This window comes from Pelodiscus sinensis, chromosome 4 (genome assembly GCF_049634645.1).
Source record: "Pelodiscus sinensis isolate JC-2024 chromosome 4, ASM4963464v1, whole genome shotgun sequence".
Classification (NCBI taxonomy): Eukaryota; Metazoa; Chordata; order Testudines; family Trionychidae; genus Pelodiscus; species Pelodiscus sinensis.
Window position 1 is genome coordinate 30,033,430 of NC_134714.1, and position 22,460 is coordinate 30,055,889.

The 22,460-nt window shown below is 40.5% G+C and overlaps 1 protein-coding gene across 1 annotated transcript in view; it reads left to right on the forward strand.

Moving 5' to 3' along the window:
- The window catches only part of ITPK1 (inositol-tetrakisphosphate 1-kinase), a 216,562-nt gene that overhangs the window by 51,091 nt on the left and 143,011 nt on the right, over positions 1–22,460 (forward strand). The window contains exon 2 of the mRNA XM_006133665.4: positions 7,531–7,555. Coding sequence (XP_006133727.1) covers positions 7,531–7,555 — 25 coding nt within the window. The remainder of the gene's footprint in view (positions 1–7,530; positions 7,556–22,460) is intronic.

Sequence of the window (22,460 nt, forward strand, 5' to 3'; positions counted from 1 at the left end):
CTAGAGGAGTCCAAGGGCTAGAGGAGATGTTCCTGACATCTTCACTTTTTAGCTAGTTGAAATGAGACTCTAAGAGGCAAGAACTTGGCTGTCTCTGGCTGTCCAGATCCCGCTAAAGTGCAGAAAAATGATAAATACCTCCATTAACAAACTAGTGAGTGTCCTAATGCACAGAAGAGGCCTTACTTGCCTTTCTTGTCGCCTAACTTACGTGGATAGTGTCTAAATTGAAAAAAGGATTAAAAAAAATCTCTCGACACATGCTGTTGTTTCCATTTTTTTTCTCTCTGACTTGAATCAAAAGGAATTCAGCGTATTGGCTTGGGCTTAAGACTGAAGTAAAATATAGATTAGAGAACCCTTTTAAGTAATTGTTAATTAACAAAAATAATACTGATCTAACCTATTGTAGGTGAAGTACCGAGAACTGTACCCAAAAAGAGAGCAATGGATTTTTCTGTCTGACTTAGACATTTTAAGGTATTGTACTGAATTTGTCCTACAATTTATTCCAAGTATCTGTAACTTTATGGGCTGCCCAATTTTATGGACTCAAGATCAGCCTGGATGTCTACATTTTTTGTATCCCAATGCCAAAGAGCTTACAGTTTAAGAAACTTTTAATTTTATATTTTTGGGAAAACTTAATCACAGACTTGAGGTCCCTGGACTGAGTGCAAGAAAATCAAAGTTCAGTCCTGCAAGTGCTGAGTGCTTCCATGCATGATGCTGAGCATCCTCTACCTCAGTGAACTTCATTTGGGAGTTGATGGCACTTATCATGTGAAGGAATTGAGCCTTTAGTAAAGTAACAGTTGAAAAGCCTGTTTATCCCAAAGGAGGGCAGTAGACCATAAACATTTTGGAACAGGATAGTCCATCTGCCTGGGCTCTCTCCTGTTCAAGTGGTTCCTGAGTAATTGCTGGTTGCAGTCCGTTTTAGCGGTGATTACAGATATTTGGAATAAATTGTAGGACGTAAAAATAATTGATCTGTGCAACAGTGTAACGATGTAAATAATAAAAATGCAGACTCCTCAGTGAAATAGAGATACAGACCAACTGGGTAAAGAAACTTTGTGCTAAGAGGACAGGTTATTAAGCAGAATGACTTCAAGATGTTGATGATCAAGTGAAGGTGAGCATGTGTGGATCCTGTTGGCCAGCTGAAGTTTTGCTATATCAGTAATCACTAGATACACACATTCACGCTTTAGCATCCTTGAGAAGTCATCTAGTCCAGTCCCCTGCACTCATGGCAGGACTAAGCACTATTGATTCTAGACCATTCCTAACTGGTTTTTGGAGATTTTTAAGAGCAGGTTAGACAATGATGGAGATTACACAAACTCCCTAGACAATTTATTCCCATGCTTAAAAACCCTTATGGGAAGGTTTTCTTAATGTCCGACCAAAACCTCCCTTTGCTGCATTTAAAACCCATTGCTTCTTGTCATATCCTCAGAGGTCAAGAACAAGTGTTTTTTCCTCCTCCATGTAACAACCTTTTATGTATCTGAAAACAGCTATGTCTTCTCTGTTTTCTTTTTTCCAGACTAAAGAAACCCAATTTTTTCAGTCTTGCCTCATAATTCATGTTTCCTATACCTTCTATAATTTTTTGTTGATCATCTCTGGACCTTCTCCTATTTGTCCACACCTTTCCTGAAATGTGTTGCCTAGAACTTGACAGTATACTCCAGCTGAGGCCTAATCAGTATGGAGTAGAGCAGAAGAATTACTTGTTGTCTAGCTTACAACACTCTTGTTAATACATCAAAGAATGATGTTTGCTGCCTTTTTATTTTTTTTTGCAAGTGTTATAATGCTGATTTATATTTAGCTTGTGTTCCCCTAAATCGCTTTCTTTGGTACTCCTTCCTAGACAGTCATTTTCCATTTTGTGTGGGAAAGTGATGTTCCTTTCTAAATGGAAAGGCTTTTTTTTTTTTTAAAGAAAGGTTTTCCGGTAGTTTTAGGAAGCTTAATTCAGTACTAATTATAAAGCACTCTGGGATTCCCATTTTGGAGTTTCTTATGAAAAAGCAAACATTTTTATTACATTTAAAGGGGCACTGTTGGATTAAAAATCCTATTGTTATGCTTATAAGAAGCACACGGGATCTTTTTAGGGGAAATGGCAAGACGCTGCATTTATTAAAAATACAGCTAGCTTATGCTTCATAAAAACAAGCTCTTCCCCCCAACACGTCCTGCAGATGGTGTATAGTTACCAGTCTGTTGGGGCTTTAGTAAGTCTTACTGGCCAGGTAAGACTGACTGACAGAGAGAGTCTGGGTCTTTCAATCCCGATTCGAGGCTCCTCCGAGGCTTGGCTTGCAGAACCAAACCCAGAGTAAAATGGCAAGTGTACCCCTTCTTATTGTAAGCAGGGTCAGGATCAGCCTGGCAGAAGGGTTACATTATACATGTAGGTTCTCATTTGTTTGTTTTTCTTCATGTCACTTAGCTCAGACAGTAATATACTAGTCATCTTAGCCTTTTGTTTTCAGTCATTTTCTCTTGCTGGCTGTCATTCAGCAGTACAATGCTGCAATGTTTAGGTCCCAGATACTTCTGGGAAATGTTTGTCTGCTTGGGATGTATGGAATCAGAATACATTCATAAATCTATATCGTCTGAGCTTTAGGTTTTTAAAAATCCTATGAAGTTACATTTTAATGTTTCTAATCATGCTTGCATATGATGCAGTTTGCTTCATAGCAAAAGAATTCTTAAGAAATTTCAATCACCAAAACAGCAAGCCAGAACAGGCTTCTGATTTTTTTTCTGTTGAGAGTTAAAGATGTGGCAATAACATGATTAGGTAACATTTATTTCTTTACATGCAGCACCACCTTATTCTTTCTACAAAGAGTGGTTAATACAGAGTCCTATGCCAAAAGAAAAATGAACCAGAGACCCTAGTCCGTAATTTGTGTTGCACCCAAATAGGTTTCTGTAGCTTCAGGCATACTATGTCTGCTTCTGGTATCTCAGCTTTGCTTCAAAGGATTTATTTGGGTTTTTTTTTATCGCAAACCACTTTTCAGAGGTTTAAAGTGGGACAAACATTTCTTCTTCTGAAAATTGAATATAAACAACTTGCCTAGATGTGGGAATGTTTTGCTTTTGATTAAGATGCACTTTTTTGTAAATGGCCTCCTGGGATCTAGTTTAGTCTTAAGCATTTTCACGTTTTCATGATACCTATGAAATGAAAATATACGGATTGGCTACCCTTGAGCCCCAACTGTTTTCCCCTTTGAGGTAAGAAGGGGAAGAAATTTAAATTAATGAGTTTTTTCAGAAATGACTTGCGCTTAGTGTGGGTAGTGGGATGTTTGTGTACAGTTGATGTGTGTTAAATTGTAGCTGCTCCATGCAGATGAATGTGGCAGTGAGACCTTTTGTTGGACCTACAAAAGAGGAAATCAGATTTCATATGCTTGTATTTCCTGACCAGAAAAGGAAGAGACTGGCTGCACTGCTGTCCCCAAAGGAGAGGGGAATATGAGTGAGATGGGTCTTGTCTCCTCTATTAGGAAGAATGTAATAGCACCCATAAGGATAGTAACCCTGTGGTGAAAACATCTTTTGGTATAGTATTTGGTAGGTGTTAGTACTGAGCCTCTTTGGTGCCAACCAGCCATACCCACAGGCACTTTATATGTGCATGCTTCACCCAATATGTGTGTCTTGCCAAGAATCACAAATTTGGTCAAAAGAATTCATGGCCATCTTTTCATTCTTTGTTCTCTAGTCAACTGTCTGTTGGGTTAGGAATGACTGTTGCTACAAGTGGTTACAGTTTTGTATTTGGAGTGAGTGGGAGGTGGAGAGGGGAATTTTGTGCATGTTAATTGTATCTGTGGTAAACTCAGTACAGTTTAGTCCACAGGTTAATATGGAATTGACTTGTCAAAGGAATTTGCCCAGTGGCAACTCTGTGTCTGAGGTACAAGATGTACGTGTGTGTATCTAGATTTTAAGCACCCTTTGAGCTTGCGTTTAACTTCTTATCCAACAGAACATACCTCTTACTATTTTTGCACCAAATACAGTAATGAGAAGATAGTCTAATTTGTTCTTTGGACGCATTGTTGCATTTTTGGTACAGACAGTGCTAGTAAAGCCTAATCAATTTGTAAAGCTCATTTTTATTGGGATTATAAAAAGCTTTCAGACTGAAAGCTCCTGGAGTAGGTTTGGCAACCACTGTAGAGTCTTACTCCTTGAAAATAAAAGATGATTCATTCTGTGCACTAGTAGCTAAAATCCTGTGCTGTTACAAAGGTGGAATCCATAAAGTCATGTAAAGTTTGCAGAGCCAAAAAAGGTTGAGAACTTAAAGCTTGCATGGTAACAACTAGAATGTTAAAGACTAGTTGACTATCCTATAAGCATTTGCTTATCGAATAATTTTTTGACTAGTCGATAGGCACGTCTACGTTCCTCCTTGGAAATGCACAAGACTCTGGGTCCACTGACCTGGGCGCCGCCTTTGAAATGCACAAGAGTCCCCAATGAGGGCTCTTGTGCATTTCAAAGCCATGGAGCCCAGGATCCCGAGCTCCATGCTACCTTGCTGACCCCGGGCTCCCTGCAGCTGCCCCTTTGAATCAGGCAGATGCATAGTTCAAAGGGACAGCCGCCGCACAGCTGATCTGTGGACCCTAAGTCGACTAGTCAATTAACCGCATTTTAACATCCTTAGTAACAACAGGTCCTCCCCATGATGGTTGAACCTGGTAATGCTCCACACAAAAAGAACTCTGTCATGCATGTAGCTATTTCCAACTCTTCCCACAGGCTGTGCAGAAAGGATAGGCTTCAGAGTGATGGTTTCTGGAATCTTATCTTAGATGTATGACCAAAAAAATGAATTATTTCCCCATTTGATTCTGTCCATAATGAAGCTTCAGTGGGAGCATTGAGGGACGAGGCCTTGAATGTTTCAGTAGCAACCTCAGTGTTTCTACTGATTACAAGGCAATGAAGACAGAACTGTAGCCCCTTTGCTTTCTGGTATTTTAAGCACTGAGTATTCTGAGATGCTTGGAATGCTTCTGACTGGGTTGCAGCCGCTATTTACTAAGAAATTCTCCCTCGCCCTTATTCTGTATTCCTTTTTTGTTTTCTTGCTACCTGCTGTTGTAAAACTTTGCTGATAACTTTTCTTTATTTAATCCTATTTTCTCCATAGCCAAACAAGAAATAGATGCTTAACTAACCACATTTGCTGTGTGTTAATCTGAAGCAAGTTACTGTGTTTAAAATAGCTGGAACTTGGTAGCTACAAAAGAAGCTGGAGACTGTCCACTTTTCTGTTTAGATGATTTTACCTTATTTATTTCTGTTTTAATGTCTTTGCTGAGCAGAAAGTTCTCAGTGTCCTGGGTGTACAAATAAGGGATGCTCCCCATAGCTATGTGTGATCCCAGAGTTTGAAGTAGAAGAAGGAAGCAGCTTGTATTGCTTGTGTCTCTTCCTGAGTGTGTTCAGTATTGTCTTTCAGAAGAAAAAGATTTAGGGTTGGATAGACAACAGAAACTGCCACTTGTGTAGTTAGCAGCTCTTCCCCCAACCCCCACACACCGCATGGACAATACCGTCGAACCTCTTTTATAGGAAAGGGGAATGTTGGCCAGATTCACTCGGTCCTCTTTCCTCCTTTTTTCTTCTTTCACTTCTGCCTGGGGAGTTAGCAGGAGCAATTAAAAGGAATCCTAGTTTAATACGTTTTCTGAAGAGCTGGCTTGCTCAATGAAATTCTCTTTCTGAGTCTGGGGGGAAATTGCTCACCATTTAAATAGCCTGCATATAGAGGGGAAAGTCTCCTGGAGTGGGTGTGGATTTCTACTCATGACTAGGGAGAGTAAGTGTGGTGTCAGCTTGTTGGTTGTAATCAAGGAAGCATTTCTGCCTGTGTACATATGGGCTGCTTTGGCAGTGCCACCAAAAGTGAAGGGCCATGTTTGTGGTGAGTCTAACTTCTAGCTATGTCTGTGTATCCCTAATGGACTCCCTTCATCTCTGTTCCCTTGACTGCTTGGCCAGCCCATTTTTAGGCATGATGCAGCTATTGACATTAAAGCTGGAGCTGTATGTGCAGGGCTTCCTAATGAATTCAAGACTTGGCAGTTCACTCCAGCAGGAATTAGGAATGGCCTCCCATCTGGCCTCCTTTTGGGTCACAACATTGAGAGCAGCTCTTGTAACCTGGTGCCATTTCTAAGACAGCTTAAAACTTCCTTAGGTAAGTTCCTCACAAGAGGCTGAAAAGAAGAAACTTGATGGATGTAAATCTTCATGCAGTTGCCTGACAGCAGAAGCTGATCTGGCATCAAGTCAGTATCTAAAAGGTTAACTGGCAAGCCTCACCTTTTAATGGTTTACTGGTTCTGGTTAAACTGGTAGGGGTTCAAGCACCTCCCTGCTGGGCCCACCACAGGCAGGAGATGCTGACCCACTTCTATGGCGCCAGCTGCAGAGCTCATAGTGTAGCCTCCCCTGGGAGCAGGGACAGCCATATACCGCTAAAAATCTCAGCAGTTTACATGGTGGCCTTTTAAAATGAATTTTTACATCCCTATCTACTAGATGATGGGTGTCAAGGACAGGGCCAGCTTTAGGAAGTCCAGGGCCCAATTCGAACTGTTTCGACGGGGCCCCGGCAGCCGCCCAAAAAAAAAAAAAACCCCCACCACACACTAATTTTGGTTGTGAAAGGAGAGAGGAAAAAAAACCCCACACAGCACGCACAGAAAAGTCACAGCTCCTTTAAATCCCCAGCTACAGGGCAGAGTCCTGCCTTCTGGTCAAACCCAACGGACGACTCCCCCTCCTGCGGCACACAGAAGCTGCCGTGCTCCTCCTCTGGGGCCAATGCTCCCTCCTACAGCATGCCCGACACGCCAGCACACTTCCGGGTTTAGGGCGCGGGGCCCAATTTGAGGGAATCGGGCGAATTGGCCTAAAGCCGGCTCTGGTCAAGGACATGAATAAAATGCAGTATCTTTAAACTTGCCCCTACTTACGGATATCAGCTTAAATCCCCCTTACATGTCACCTCTGGATTTGACCTAATCTATAGTTAGCACTAATATCATGGCATGAGAATTGCACCAAATGGTCAGAAGAGAGGGACAGCAAGGAAAAGGAACTAGAAATAGGATACTCTCTGCTTTAACATGGTCATTCTTATGCTTCTTTTGTCTGGTAGCTTATAAATTACGCCTGTGTAATTTCCCTTATGGCCATTCACTGTTCTGTCATGTACATAATCTTTCACCTCTTCTCCCAGTCCCTGATTCAAGATGATGCTTAAGCATGTGCTGAAGTTGGTCCCTCATCAGGACAGCACTTAAGTATCTGCTTTTCTGAACTGAGGCCTGGAAATGGCTCACGTACTTGAATGTAGAGAGTATTTCCTCAATGTTCTAATATCAGTCTTTGAGTATTTGAATTCTGTAACTATTCACCATTTACTAAAATAACCCCTTATCCTTTTTTTTTTTTTTTTTCTAGGAAAAGAGGGATAGAACTCATACAGGTGAGTAAAAATTATTTAACTTTTCTGTATAAAAGCAAAATGCTTCTCCTCTCATTTACAAAAAACAGACAGACAAACAACCAAAAAGACAATCTTTCACAGATTTCACCAACAATCATTTTTTTCTTTATTCCTCCCAGTTCATCAGTATTTTTCTTGTTTCATGCCCTTAATATTTAGACATTCACTCTGGGAAAAGTGAGTTTAATGCTGCTAAGTATATATGATAGAATCTATCCAATCTCGTGACCAATGGTTAAGCTTTTCTTATCTGCATCAACTAATAAGAGTCAGTAACACTGGTTATATTTAAGTGGTGTAATGTGTGTTTATTGAATTTATATACAATAAGACCAAAGAGAGAGAAAAATTGCCTATGTGTAGGAAACTTGTGAAGAAGTTAGTCCATTATGCAAAGGCTATTCTTGCAACCCAAAGAACAGGAAGGGGACAAAACTACCATTTATGATATTGGCCTATCTATTGAGGGGTTGGAGGGATTTTCTCCCTGTTTAAGTCTAAATGGCTGTATTTCCATTGAACTGTAGGTAAAGGCAGTGCTTAAAGTGGGCTGAGAAAACTTGGGGTTCTGTCATTCAACCCAAATAAATGTGTATGTGCTTGATATCGAGAAGTCAAAATTGTGTATCTACATTTATTTCATAATGATCTTATTCAGTTTTTAATTCAAGAAGCTATTCTTACCTATTTGCTGTCAATAACTGGTTGAGATTTTACATTTTTAACATACTTTGCTAACAGTAGTGATTGTCCAACATAACCTGACAAAAACATCCTTCATAAAGGGATGCGAAGACTTAGTGTGCCCCTCAGAAAACCAGATTGATTAAAACAATGTTTTTTAAAAATGTCTGTAATACCACCCAATTTGAACACTGGTTACCTTAAAGGGACACTATATGCTTGAAAAAATCATTTCTTTCACTAACCGAAGTTGGTCCAGGAGAAGATATTATGTCACCCACCTTGTCTCTTAAATTTCCATCACACGCGTTTGTTGTGCCAGGCAACCCTTAATTGCACGGTAACAGAAAGAGATCAGAATACTGCAGGCTTTGTTCCCAGTTGATCTCATGCATTCTATAGTACTTGTATCACTGTCACTCTTTGTTACTGGTCGGTTGCACTCTTGCCCTGCGCTGAAGTGATGACTTTGCTCCCGTGTGCCTCAGGCGCTGGAAGAGGGAGTTTACCAGCAACAGCAGCACAGCTGAAATTGTGTACACAGAGAAAAAGGAGAGGGATGTGAGATGAGGTGGTTTGATGTTGCCTTTGTTCCTGCCTGAAAGAACGTCCTAAACATTAGCAGGGGTACAGAAAAACCCTAACAGACATTAATAACGTATTTAAAAAAAATCAGGTCATGCTATTTCAAGAATCCTCTATCAGAAAAAAATAAATTAAAGTCAGTTTGACAACATTAAATTTTGGGGTTTTCCTTTAAGGTGTATGAAAGTATCCTCATTAAGATCAGCTGTTTGACAGTAGTACAAGAAAAGAATCTGCCTTAATGTCCAGCTGTATTTAACCATACTCCAAGTAGCATGCTACTGCCCCAAGATCATCTCCTTCCTTTTGCCAGCTACTGCCAGGAACTAAACAGTATGTTCATTGTTCATTGTTTGCTGTTTGTTTAGAATCTCCAGATTTATGCCTTTGACATGCTGGTAATATTTTTTAGTTTTACATGCTAGAGAAGATGAGCATGGAGGACTCTGTTAATTATGGTTTAATGTCTGTTCACCAACTAGTCTAGAAACAAACTAGATGGAAAAAGATCTTTGTTATAAAGAGCAAGTTTGGGAATATTTGGAGAGAACTTGGTGAGGAGTCAGAGAAAAGATAATGTATAGGAGGATCAAACCCCACAGTCTTGTACAGGCTGGCTTGGGATCTTGACTTTGAGAGATTTGCTCCCAACAGCTATACTTATAGGACAGGTGGGTTAACCTTTACTTGATCCTAGCTGTTGAAAGACTATTATTCTCCCCCCCCCACACACACACACACATTGCAAGGGGAAAATGTGCTTCTATGGTTGCAGCGTTGAAGTTTCATGTGCTCTGAGGCTTCCATTGCTATAATTGTCCTCACTTGAGGTTTGTTTAGGAAGTGTGGCCTAGTACTCAAGGCTGCAACATCTGACTGACAAGGAGGTTGTGGGGGAAGGGAGCTCAGTGGAGTAGGAGGGACTGGGACTGGTCCCTCCCACTTCACTGGGCCCCAACTAGGGGCCCTTTGGGCTACCAGTTGCTTGGCTAAAAGCTGTCCTCCCTGGGCCACTCTCCATCTCCCCGGTTAGCTTAGAATAAGGCTTTCCTCAGTTGAGGAAGTCCAAATCAAATATTTGAGAGGAGATTATCAGGATTCATAGGCAGAGGAAAAGGTGAGGGCCCCTTTGGGCAGCTGTGTCAGAGACTTTAGGTTTTCCTCTGCTCTGTGCTGCTGGAGCTGTGAGCAGCAGATCTGCTCGCTGCCAGTGGTGTTGCCCAAATGAGCTGTTTCCCAGTCTCTTTAATTCCTATCAGATGGCGCATTTGTTACAGGTGTAGTGGGGTGGAGATGGCAGGACACAATTCCTTAACTCCTTGTTGCCCAGTGTGTGGTTTGTACAACTCATCACAGTTCCTCTGTACTGTTGAGTATTTTCTTCCATCTCTTAGTGAAGAATTTACCCAATAAATCTTACTGCTGACAGCGCATTAGCTGTCACCTCCTTGCTACCAAACCAAGGCATTCTGCACATAGCATCCTAAAACACAAACTCTCTTTGCAATAGAAATGTAATCAGGAACCTGCTTCCTTAGCTTTGCTCATAGATGAGGAATGATGGGTTAGGCATTCCATTTGCTGGAGTAAGTTTATTTGTCAGGATTGTTTTTTTCCTCTGTTAAACAGCAGGAGTTCTTCGCTTTCCAGGGCCAGCTTCTATTGTGAGAACTCTTCTCAGGATGAGGCACCTCAGACTCTTGACAATAAACAAATAACTTGGCACACATAAATACACGGATCCTTGCATCGACGTTCCTGTTTGCACAAGGTCAGAAATTTTGCCACTGATTTCTGAATACATTTAGTGAGCTGTGTGTGTGTACACAGTACATGAGGATAGCCAAGAAGTCAGACGTGCTTCAACACTCTCCCAGAGAAATAGTTTTTCTTAATATCCAACTTAGACCTACCTCCGTCATTGCAACTTGAGACCATTGTTCCCTGTTCTGTCATCTGCCATCACTGAGAACACCCTGGCTTCATCCTCTTTGGAATCCCCCTTCACGTAGTTGAAGGCCACTATCAAATTCCCCTTCATTCTTTTCTTCTGAAGACTAAGCCCAGTTCCCTCAGCCCCTGCTTGTAAGTCATGTGCCACAGCCCACTGCTCACTTTTGTTGCCTTTTGTTGTACTCTCTCCAGTTTATCCACTTTCTTTCTGTAGTGGGGTCTCCAAATCTGGATGCAGTACTTCAGCTAGAAGGGAATAATCACTCTCACTAATGCACCCCAATATGCCATTTGCCTTGGCAACAATGCAACACAGTTGACTCGTATCCAGCTTCTTAGCCACTGTAATTCTCAAGTCCTTCTCGGCACAACTGCTTCCTAGCCAATGGGTCCCCAGACTGTAACAGTGCTTGAGATTCTTCCATCCTAAGTGTAGGATTCTGCACTTGTCCTTGTTGACCTTCATCAGATTTCTTTTGTCCCAGTTCTCTAATTTATGTAGGTCACTCTGGACCTTATCCCTAACCTACAGCATATCTAGCTCTCACCCTGGTTTACTGTCCTCTGCAAACTTGCTGATGGTGCAAACCAATTTATCATTCAGATAGTTAATAAAGATGTTGAATAAAACCAGCCCCTGGTGCACTTTTCCTATGTAGGGAGATTGCACTGATGGAGCTGGATTTTAGCTAAAAGGCTCCATTTAATGTGTTCCAAACACTGCTTGTAAACTGGCTAGAATAGCAGTTGCTTGTCCATTCAAGTTGTTGCAACTGTGATACAAATGTAGGGGATACCTGCTAGTACTTAAAAAATCGTATGTAGAGAAACTTTCCTTTCCTTGTTAAATTGTTTTTAAGCAGGGAAACTTCTCTGTACATTTATAAAATATTTGGTATATAAAACAATGCATTGATATCTAGTATTCTGGTAATGGAATCTAATGCCTGCTGTTTTAATTGGATATTTTTAAAAGTTACAGTTATTTGGGGCCTGGGAATTAAACAATTTTAAACTTGGGGACCAATTTAAATTAGCCATATTAGTTTAGCTAGTAACATGGCCTATTGCTGCCATTAACTTGCCTGTCTCTCTCTTACTGCTGCATAGCCTGAGGAAGTGGGGGCAGAGGGATTAATAATACCTTGCTTTGCAAGGGTTCTTTAAGATTATAGACATGCAAATTTTTTTTATGGAGAGGAAACCTTCAGAAGGACATCTGAGGATGGCTTGCATTGATTTTTATTTCAAGTTATGCAAATTAGTATTAATTAGCTTCAGGTCTTAGGCCCCTGACAAATTGCCTGTTTAGTTTTTGTGCTGCCAAATTTGGGGCATTTACATTTCGTGGGACTGAAAAGCCCACTTAAGTAACTATTTCACCCAATCTTTCTTGGAGAAGTAATTCATATTTTTCTATTTTTAAAATGAGGATTTGTAAGAGTGGGTTTTTTATGCCTAATTAACATTAGTGCGCTTTGTCTTGGAAAGACATTGAAGTTGCTTGGCTACAAAACTGGGATTAGTCACTGAATTCCAAGCTCTGATTTTTTTTTTTTTTTTTTTTTAAATAATGTAACAGTGGGACCTGGAAGATAAAATATTTTTAATGTTGAATAGCTGATTATAATAGTCACAAAGTTGCTGTTTGTTTTCCTTCCCCCTCTTGCCTCCCCCAACCTCTCTGTGAATGCAGATATTTCAATTCTCTTCTCTTACTTTTGAGTGGAACACTGTCCTTTAAATAGTTGGCTTTACTGAAATCCGTGAAAGAGAATTGAGGTTTTTATCTTGAATTTAGTAAAATACTGATGACAACAGTTTCCACTAATTGTTGCCAGGGAACAGTTGTTTTCTTAAATGTTGAGAGGTTTATTTTCACATGAAGTATTAAATGGAATAAGCAAGGAACAGCAAAATATAACCAAGAGAAGGCAGCTTATAAAATACATATCCAATAACATATACAGAAAGATGGGACTGGAAAGCTTCCAAAGCAAGCAGAGTTGCTATTGCTAAGATGTTGGAGAGTTGGCTCACTACAAGAATAGCGTTTATTTTCGTTTGCATGCCAGCTTCTCAATAAAGTGCACATTCTACTGGGGATGGCATTTAACTTGACCTCCAGTGTGCCTTTTGGAAAAGCTAGTACAAAGTCCTTAAAATTGGTTAGTGAGCTAGCCTGGGACATGGGAGATCTAAATTCAGTTGCCTACTCCAATGCAAGCTTCTTGTATGATGTTATGCAAGTCCCTTTAGGATGTATCTACACTGCATCTGGAGCTCGAAGTAAGCTTATGCCATTTGAGCTACACAAATTGTGTAGCTTATTGCAAGTTAATTTCAAAATAGAGCGCTATTCCGAAATGTCGCTTACTCCTCATGGAACGAGGTTTACAGGGATGTTGGAATAGTGAGCCCGTTATATTTTGAAGTAACAGACTTGCTCAACAGACGCAGACTAGCCATTTCAGGATACTTCCGGTATCCCGAAATAGTTCCATAGTGTAGACATAGCCTTAGACTCTCTTTATTAAAGTTCCTCAATCCTAAAATAGGGATATTACCATGTAACAATTGAGAGGCACCTAGATTCTGTGATAATGGAGGCCCTATAATAAGTTTCTAAGACAGAGACTTCTACAAATCCTAAAGAACCTTGTCTCACCTGGGATACTATATTGTTGTGTATTTTACTGGCTACAACTTGTCCACACATCTGTGAACTCTCCTGTCATCTTTCCTAAAGGGTTACAGTTTTGCAGGCCCCTCAGTGCATCCAGGATTCTTTAAAATATATTTTCTATGGTGTTTAGGTGTTGCCTCTTTTATGCCAGTCTTGATGCAGTGTACAAATATAGACTCATCTGTGTGGGTGACAATTAGTTTAAAAAGTCACATTTTATAGTAAGGTTATGTTTATAAAGGGCTACTATTATAAGCCTTTTACAGCTAGGGATAGTATATGATGTACAGATATAAGCACATTAGAAGATGGTGTTCTGCATGGTAAGTCATGGTTACAAATAACCTGTTGACCAGTTGGACTCTCGAGGAAAACAAAACCATTGATTAAATGTGCCCCGAATAGTAAGTGCAGTTAGAAAATAAATAAATAAACCAAATGACTGAAATCAAGCTGTTTTGGAATGCCAGAAAGTGCATCCAGGGAAGCAGGAGGCAAACCATCCAGAGTGAATTCCAACTGCACAGACAATTTCTTACTCCTGTGGTGGGTTTATGTGGAAGTTATGAACCGGTCATGTTCCAGGACTGGAGTCTTCTGGGGTTCAGCTTCTGCCTTAGCAGTTGTGAGTAGTTCTGTGCTAGTAGGGCACTTACTAGCATTCAAGAGTCCTGTGGATAAGGATTCAAGACCCACATTCCTGATGCAGAAATAGTACATCCAATGAGTTTTTTCTGTCCTGCTGCACAGCACTGCATGGACAACATACGTGTTCCTCGATGTCTTTATTAAATGGGAACCTATCGTGCACTAAAGTTCAGCTGTCATTTCAAAATCCAAGTTAATTTAGGTATCTTATTCCCTTTCACTGTAGTTACATTTGCCAATCAGATGATGCTGCTGTAAGAAAGGGGTCTGGGGTAGGGTGCGGGAGATGCCACCCCAGACCCCTCATAGCCCTCCTTTCTGACAGTTTGGCTCTGCCCCAGGTGTCCCCGATTCAGCCGCTGTGGCAGAGCAGCTGGGGTACTGCCGGGTTGGTCCCGCAGCCCCAAGCGGCAGAGCTACGGGAACAACCTGGCAGCACCCCAGCTGCTCTGCACCCGGCTACTCCGATTCAACTGCTGGTCAGTTTCAGCAGTGGCTGAATCGGGGAAGCCGGGCGCAGAGCAGCTCCAATAGTCTGGCTACCAAGCACTTCCAGGTTCCCGATGGTGCCGGACTATCAGTAGTGCTGGGAGCACTGGATGCCGAACCAATGGAGTTTTACTGTAAATTGTTGACTGAGGCCTAGAGTTTTCTGTAATCCAAGGCTCTAAAATACATCTGAATATATTTACTTGTAATAAACCGTCTTTACAAGCATCCTTCCTCCAAATGCTCTAAACTTGCCAGGGTAGAGTTCCAGTATTATAATAGTGTATTGACTCACTGTGTACACACAATATACAGCTATTTTATGTTGATTGCGCATGGTTTATTCTTGTACTTAGAGTTAGCTGAGTAATAATGTTCTTTCCTTGTGACCTAAATCATGTTTTAATGCCCTTTTTCTTATGTTAATATCCTAAAAGTGGCTGAAAAAAAAAGAATTGGAAGCATGAAGGAAGAAAATTTCAACTTTTTAAAATACTAGGTTAAAGTGCATATATTGTACAGTGGGCTTGCTGATTGATTTTCATAATCCTGACATGATTATTTGAATGGTGTTCAAGTCCTTAATAACTGGGCTATCTGTACATTGGATTACCCAGCTCTTTCTACTGTGTGGCTAGAAGAAGCAAAGAAACTGTTAATTTTCCCCCTCCCCACCTGATTTTCATCATACTCTGTATCTGCAGTCATTCAGATTGATTCCTTTTAGAAACCTAATTGTGCTGCTTTTAAATCATAGGGTTGGAAGAGACCTCAGGAGGTCATCGAGTCCAGCCCCGTGCCCAAAGCAAGACCAACTCCAACTAAATCATCCCAGCTACAACTTAAAAACCTCTAGGGATGGAGATTCCATCAGCTCCCTAGGGTACCCATCCCAGTGTTTCACCACCCTCCTAGTGAAATCGTTTTTCCTAATATTCAACCTAGACCTTCCCCACTGCAGCTTGAGACCATTGCTCCTCATTCTGTCATCTGTCACTACTGAGAACAGCCTCTCTACATTCTCTTTGGAACCTCCCTTCAGGTAGTTAAATGCTGCTATCAAATCCCCCCTCACTCTTTTCTTCTGTAGACTATGTAAACCCAAATCCCTCAGCCTCTCCTCGTAGGTCATGTGCTCCAGGCCACTAATCATTTTTGTTACCCTCCGCTGGACCCTCTGCGATGCATCCACGTCCCTTCTGTAATGGAGGGCCCAGAATTGGATGCCGTATTCTAGATTTGGCCTCACCAGTGCTAAATAAAGGGGAATAATCACTTCTCTACATCTGCTGGCAACGCTCCTCTTAATGCATCCTAATATGCTCTTAGTTTTCTTGGCTACAAGGGCACACTGTTGATTCATATCCAGCTTCTCATCCACTGTAATCCCCAGCTCTTTTTCTGCCAAATTTCTGCTTAGCCAGTCGATCCGCAGCCTATTCTTGGGATTCTTCTATCCCAGGTGAAAGACTCTACAATTCTCCTTGCTGAACCTCATCAGATTTTTTTTTTTTTTTTTTGGTCCAATCCTCCAATTTGTCTAGATCACTCTGGATCCTCCAACGTATCTACCTCTTCCCGCTAGTTTAGTGTCATCTGTGAGCTTGCTGAAGGTGCAGTCCATCCCCAGATCATTAATAACGATGTTGAACAAAACCAGCCCCAGAACCAGTCTCTGGGACACGCCGCTTGTACCAAACCATCTGACTTGCATGAGTCAGAGGGGCAAGTGCAAGGTGCTTCTCCTTCACTTCTTTAACCAGTGGCTGTGTGTGCTACCTCAGTCTTTTTAGTTCCTTCTGCATTGGAAAACAAACCCCTTAACCCAATATTCAACTGTAGTAGTCACATTGTAGCAGTTTGTATTTTTCTGATGTACTTATTTGCCCTGACAGTGATGTGCTCCTCCACTTCATTCTTCTCTTGCAAATTCCCCCTATATACTATTAATATAAATAAAACAAGCCCAATACAATTATTTGATAGTCCTCTCTATCCCTGCAAAATTTGGATCGCTTAACTAGTAGCAAAGAGCTCTGATCTCCACATGCATGGACATGGGAGGCCAGCCTGATTCTTTTTATTTATTTAGGACTTCGTCACATCTTGGACAGTGGCTTAAGGGCTATAAATTATTTCCTGTGAACTATGCCAGTATAAAGTGGCTCCATCTTCCATTTCATTTAGAGAAGATATGGGGATCATTATGTAGCCTGATGTTAATCGGGTGGGTGGATTGTTAAAAGTTTAAAAAAAACAAAACACACCAAACCCTTGTGGTATCTTATTTGTCTAGTGATCTCCTTAACTTTCAATTGTACTAACTCTTACTGCTAAACCATTTTATGGCTACATTGGCTGAGTCACTGTTGAGGTTCAGCTAGATTAATACAGGCCGGAGATGGTCTGGTTTATAGAGTTTTGGAGCTACTTCTCTCAAGTCCCTAGTATTTGCTGCTAGTGTTTCATTCTGCCAGCCTGATACCTTTCTCCAGTGATTAGCAAAGGTGAGGCATCCCTCCATAAGTGGCTGCTTTTGCTGAGCCCTGAAAGCTTAAAAAAATTGTCTTGCAGCAAGTGATTTAAAATCAGTCTAGTTAGCTCACCGAAAGAGAAGGTAAAGGGATGAGTTGATTACGGTTTACAAATGCCTAAATGGGGAAAAGATTTCTGATAGTGGGGGTTTTTTAATGTGGCAAAGACATAATAAGATTCAGTGGCTGGAAGTTGAAGTAGGATAAATTCAAACCTGAAATAAGTCACAATTATTATTTTAAGTGAGGGTAATTATCCACTGGGACAACTTACCAAGTATTGGGATAGGTTATCCATAGCTTGATAGCTTTTAAGCCAAGATTTCTTTTTTAAAAAATGTCTGAAGAGCAACCAGAAGTTATTGGCGTGTTTCAGGAATTGCTAGTTAAAACTATAGATTGTCATAATGGTCCTTTCTGGCCTAAACCTATTTCCCCTACTCAACCCCACTCCCCAGTTACTGTAATTTTTGCCCTCTCTTGTATGTTACCTTAGTATTGTTTGCATGCAGGAACTTAACAAAGTTTTCTGAGAACCTTTAGTTTAGGAGAGGTGTGATGGATGGTAGGGATAGTACCCTTTTCTAAAGATCCCATCATTCAGTAACTAAAGAGTTAAACCCAGAACAGTGGGTATCCAGGAAGTGTTGGCAGAGAGCTAGGAGAACCAATGGGAAGAAAATGTTGAGATTTGAATTGAAAGGCAATCTGCCCACTGAAGTTCTCTTCTGAATTTAAACCAGGAGCTGAAAGGGATGAATTGGACTAGGCAGGGATACCCATGCCTATAACCTTGGACTGAACCTTGGAACTGCAGATATGTGTGGGTAGATAGGGAATGTTTTAGCTAGATGCAATCAGGTTATTTTCTTTGTTTTGTTGTTTGGTTAAATTCCTCTGTGTTGAGTCCATGAGCATCCTCCTTCCCCTACCCCCACCCCTTGTAACTGAAGCTGAATCCTAGGGAAGCTATTCTCTCTGTTTTCAATCTGTTTTCTCAGTTGCTCTGTAACACCCGGCACCGATGTATACTTTACCAGGTATGTTTTTTGTTTTGTTAACAAAATCACCTTTTTAAAGGATATGATCTGAGACCTGTGTCATACAAAGTAGGTCTGTATACATGTCAGAGAAAGAGGCCAGCTATTAGAAATTACACTTTGTGTTCAAGCTCTCTGCAGAGGGAGGATAAAAGAGCTTAGGGTGCCCCACTGGATGAAGTTCCCAAGAGAGTCTTCCTGGGTTTAGAAAGAGGTTTTGTGCTTGAGAGGTGATAGCAGCATACCGCTGAAGGCCAGGGAATCTGTGACCTTGGGAAGTTTTTAATCAGAAGCCTATATAGGCAAAGTGTTTTTTAAAATCTCTTGTGGACTGCCACCACCTGCACTTGAATTGCCAGAGTGGGAAACAGTCTTGACAACAGGTCTCTTTAGACTGAGCATAACTAATTTACAGGTATGTGGTGTTAGCGATTTACTTTGTATAAGGAATTGCAATGTAAATACTACATAATCCTGCCTAAAAAATCCTCTCTTCAAGGAAACATTGCTATGAAGACTTGCTGTTTTAGTGCCCAGATATGGTTTTTGTACATCCTTATTTCAGTGAAGTCATTTCATTAAGCAGAGTGTTTAAAAGGAGGGCTCATATAAAGTTTAATTATACAGAAAATAGTTTGTGATGATTGTGAATTTTAATTTCTTATAAATTCTCTGCAGATTAATGCATTACGTCTTTATTTATTTAATCTATCAGGGTTGTTTATGCCTTTGCCCAGAGAACATTGTCTGTTTGCAGTGGGTGACATAGCAACAGCCTGCAGCATGTGATGTTGAATAGAAGCAAAGCAAGCCAGGATGATGGACCATAAAACAATGAGAAACACATCCAGTTATAGAAAATAAATGGAAATTTATAACCAAAACAAATTGGCTTACTCAGTAAAGAGTTTCATATTCACTTAGTATTTTGCTTTTTAAACTCCTTGAATGTCAGACTCCACTTAAGTGTTGTCACCCATTTAAACAATAATGATACTTTCCATGCTCTTAGTGCTTTTTCTCCATCTGTTAACTGAAATCTATCTATGTAGGTGCTCCTCTGGTTTCTATCACTATATTATCTTGGCTCCTCTCAAGTATTTTAAAAAATAGAAATCTCCAATACTATATGTGTTTATAAATTAATACTCAGAACGAGTCTTTCGGTTTCTTTGATCAAGGATTTATCTCCATCCTACAAACTGTGAAATTGAGCACAGAGAATTACGTGACTGAACAAGTCACAATTGAGGTCTGTTCCGAGCTCCTCTTCTATTCCCACAGGCTCTCTATATCCTGTTTCCTGGTTCTCTATTCAAGCTGTTAGATGTGCTCCCACTTGTATGCAGTGTTTCTTTTCTGTAGGTTCATAGTTTAAGGTCCTTGAGCTTTGGTCCCTCCTGCCCAGAGCAGTGGGGGTTGGTACTGGGTCCCCCAACCTCCTCCCACTCCCTACTCAGGGCAGTGGGGCTTGGGCAGGGTCAGGCTTTAGTCTGTCTTCCTGAGGTCTTGCACTAATTGTTGTTAGAACCGCGATGCAATGAAGTTGAAGAACCCATGATCTAGTCTGACTCCCTACATAGCATTTCACTTTGTTATACTTTTATTGATCTCAATATCGTGTGTGTGACTAAAATTCTTAAATGGCTTAATTTGTTTTGGAAGTAAATCTTTAAACATGCAATCACAAAGCATTTATTCTTTAAGCTTTTAGAAATCAGAGTTCTGAAGACTGAGTAAATGGAGGATACTGTACTTCAGTGATTCTCAACCTTTTCCCCATGGACAAACCCCTAAAATAATTTTTCATATCCCGAGGAACCCCTACCTATGAAAACGCTTGCTTGGCCAGAGAAAGTGGACAGCAGGTAGTGCAGTTCAATTACTGCTAAATTATTGTCAAGAAAATTTATTTGTAAAGAGCTGTTTATATATGTATAACCTTACATTGTAAGAAAAAATATTTGTTTGTTTATTCCACGATTTCTTGCGGAACTCCTGATGATGGTCTGCGAAACCCTGGTTGGGAAACAGTGCTGTACTTCCTTTAAAATTCTGCTTTGTGTTTCAAGCATGGCAGAAAATATGCCTATTGAATTTTTAGTACATTTGGGATTAAATTGCAAGGTTTGGATCTGGATCCAAACTTCACTAATGTTCAAAATGTTTAAATCTTTGCTTTGAGTCCATTTTTTATTTTTTTAGCAAGTAGATCAGTTTAGACAATTCCTATATTATTTATACTGTTGGTGTCATGAAATTCTCAATTCTACATGTATACAACTTTTTGAATCTACTTTTCTCAGCAAGGGGAAAAAGTAGGTACTGTTTTCCTTGAGAGGCATACCTTATGTGGCTAAAAAACAGGTCTCTTTCAGTAGGGGGGTGTGGGTGTGGTTGTGTGTATTTTTTTTTTAAAGCCACAATAGAAAGATTGCTGTACGGTGAAATAAAGAACATGATTACTGTTCTAGCAATTCCCAGCTTGCATGCTCATATTTAGGGCTGTTCAACATAAGGATGACCCATACCATTCTCACCCCTTTGCCAAAGCAGTACAGTGATATGTTTAAAGAGTGATCATCTTGAAAGATTTCCATGTATGTGCTTGCAGTGTATTAAATGCCTTAAAAATTATCTTGAAATCTTCATTTGAGCCACATGGTTTGTAACGCTACAGATGTTAAAGTTTGCATTTCACTTTGTTGTCAAGATCATGGGTTTATTTTTTGAGATAAGCCATAGGTAGGGATAGGGCAGGTTGACTGCTGACACATGCAACCTTCTACAGGAGCATTATGGAGAAGGCACACTGAAATAGTGTGGTAAACTAGTTAGGCTGGTGTCGCCTGCTCTGCATGGCATATAGAGATTAAATGAATGGAGGACTGTTCTCCAATATGCAGTGCTCAGTATGGCCTCTAACCTATAGCTGCTATTGGAATGAGGAAATGTTTGTAGTACAGTAGTTAACTACTGGAGGGGTCTTGTTGACTAATCTGTGTGATATTTGCCTTTATTTAATTCTGATTTGTTTTGGAGCCATACATGAGGCATTTCTCTTTCCCACAGGAATTAGATAGGGGATTGAAGTTCAGTTCATACCTAGTTCGTTCAGTTAAGAAAATATGAACCTGTTGTATCTTCTGTTTCATTCTCTCTCTGCCTTCTGTTGCCTTCATATTTTTGGTGATGGTCAAGTGTTCCTGTACTGTGGGGGTGTGTGAGTTTCTGAAGCATACACCATCCTGCCCTTCAGCCTTCACTCTTCCTGAAATAAAACAGCTCACAAATATAAAACCTCCACACATGGCAATCCCTCAGACTGGAAGACTATGAAATGATCATGAGTGTTGAGAATGCTTTATTTAAATCAAGCTGGAAAACATTAGATTAGGGGATCAGTAGAATTGCCTAAATATCTTTAAAAATATCCTGTGTGTTGAAATTACATCATGGAATATTCAAGCCTTGGGAATTCTGTGACTACTACATGAAAAGCAAGTCACTCTTTTACATCTGTACTCCATGTCTGCTTGTATATTATCTAGGGATGTGAAAGGTTAACTGGTAGGGGCTGGAGCAGCTCCCTGCCTGTCCTGGGCAGGGGGATGCTCCAGACCTGTGCAGCCCACCACAGGCTGGAGCAACCCCTTTCCATAGTGAGCCTTGCCTATCCGCCCCTCACCTCCCCCTCCTCGCCACAGGTTACAAGCTGTTAAATAAGTGGCCTGACTTTTTTCAGAGGTGCTGAGTATCTTCAGCTCCACTAGAAATGAGTGGAAAAAATGCTCAGTGCTCAGCCCTTTTAAAATCAAACTGTTTAATGCATAAGCCATGACATTAGGACTCCAACTTCAGACACCGATTTTTTTTTTTTTTTTTTTTTAAGATTTTGGCTGATGCATTTTTTTTCTTTCTAAGCGAGTTCCATTCTTTTTTCATAGTGGCAAATTGCCTCATTGACGTCCGTTTAGTTGCCCCATTTTCGTAAAGGCATGTTTGACTCTTCATGTCAAATACATTTAATGAAGTATACAGGCATAGAACTTAAATGTTACAAGGCCTGGGATATTTTTTTTTGTTTGTTTGTTTGTTTTTTTGGTTGGGGGTAGTCTGTTGGCTAGCTTGATTCCTTTCACAGCATGTCTTGGGGTTGTTTTAAAAAAGAAAACAGTGACAATAACAGGCTAAGGTTGCTCTCTCCAGTGGTAAAAAGTGTTCTGATCGATGAAGCTAAACAAAGACACGTTTCTTGCTGTACA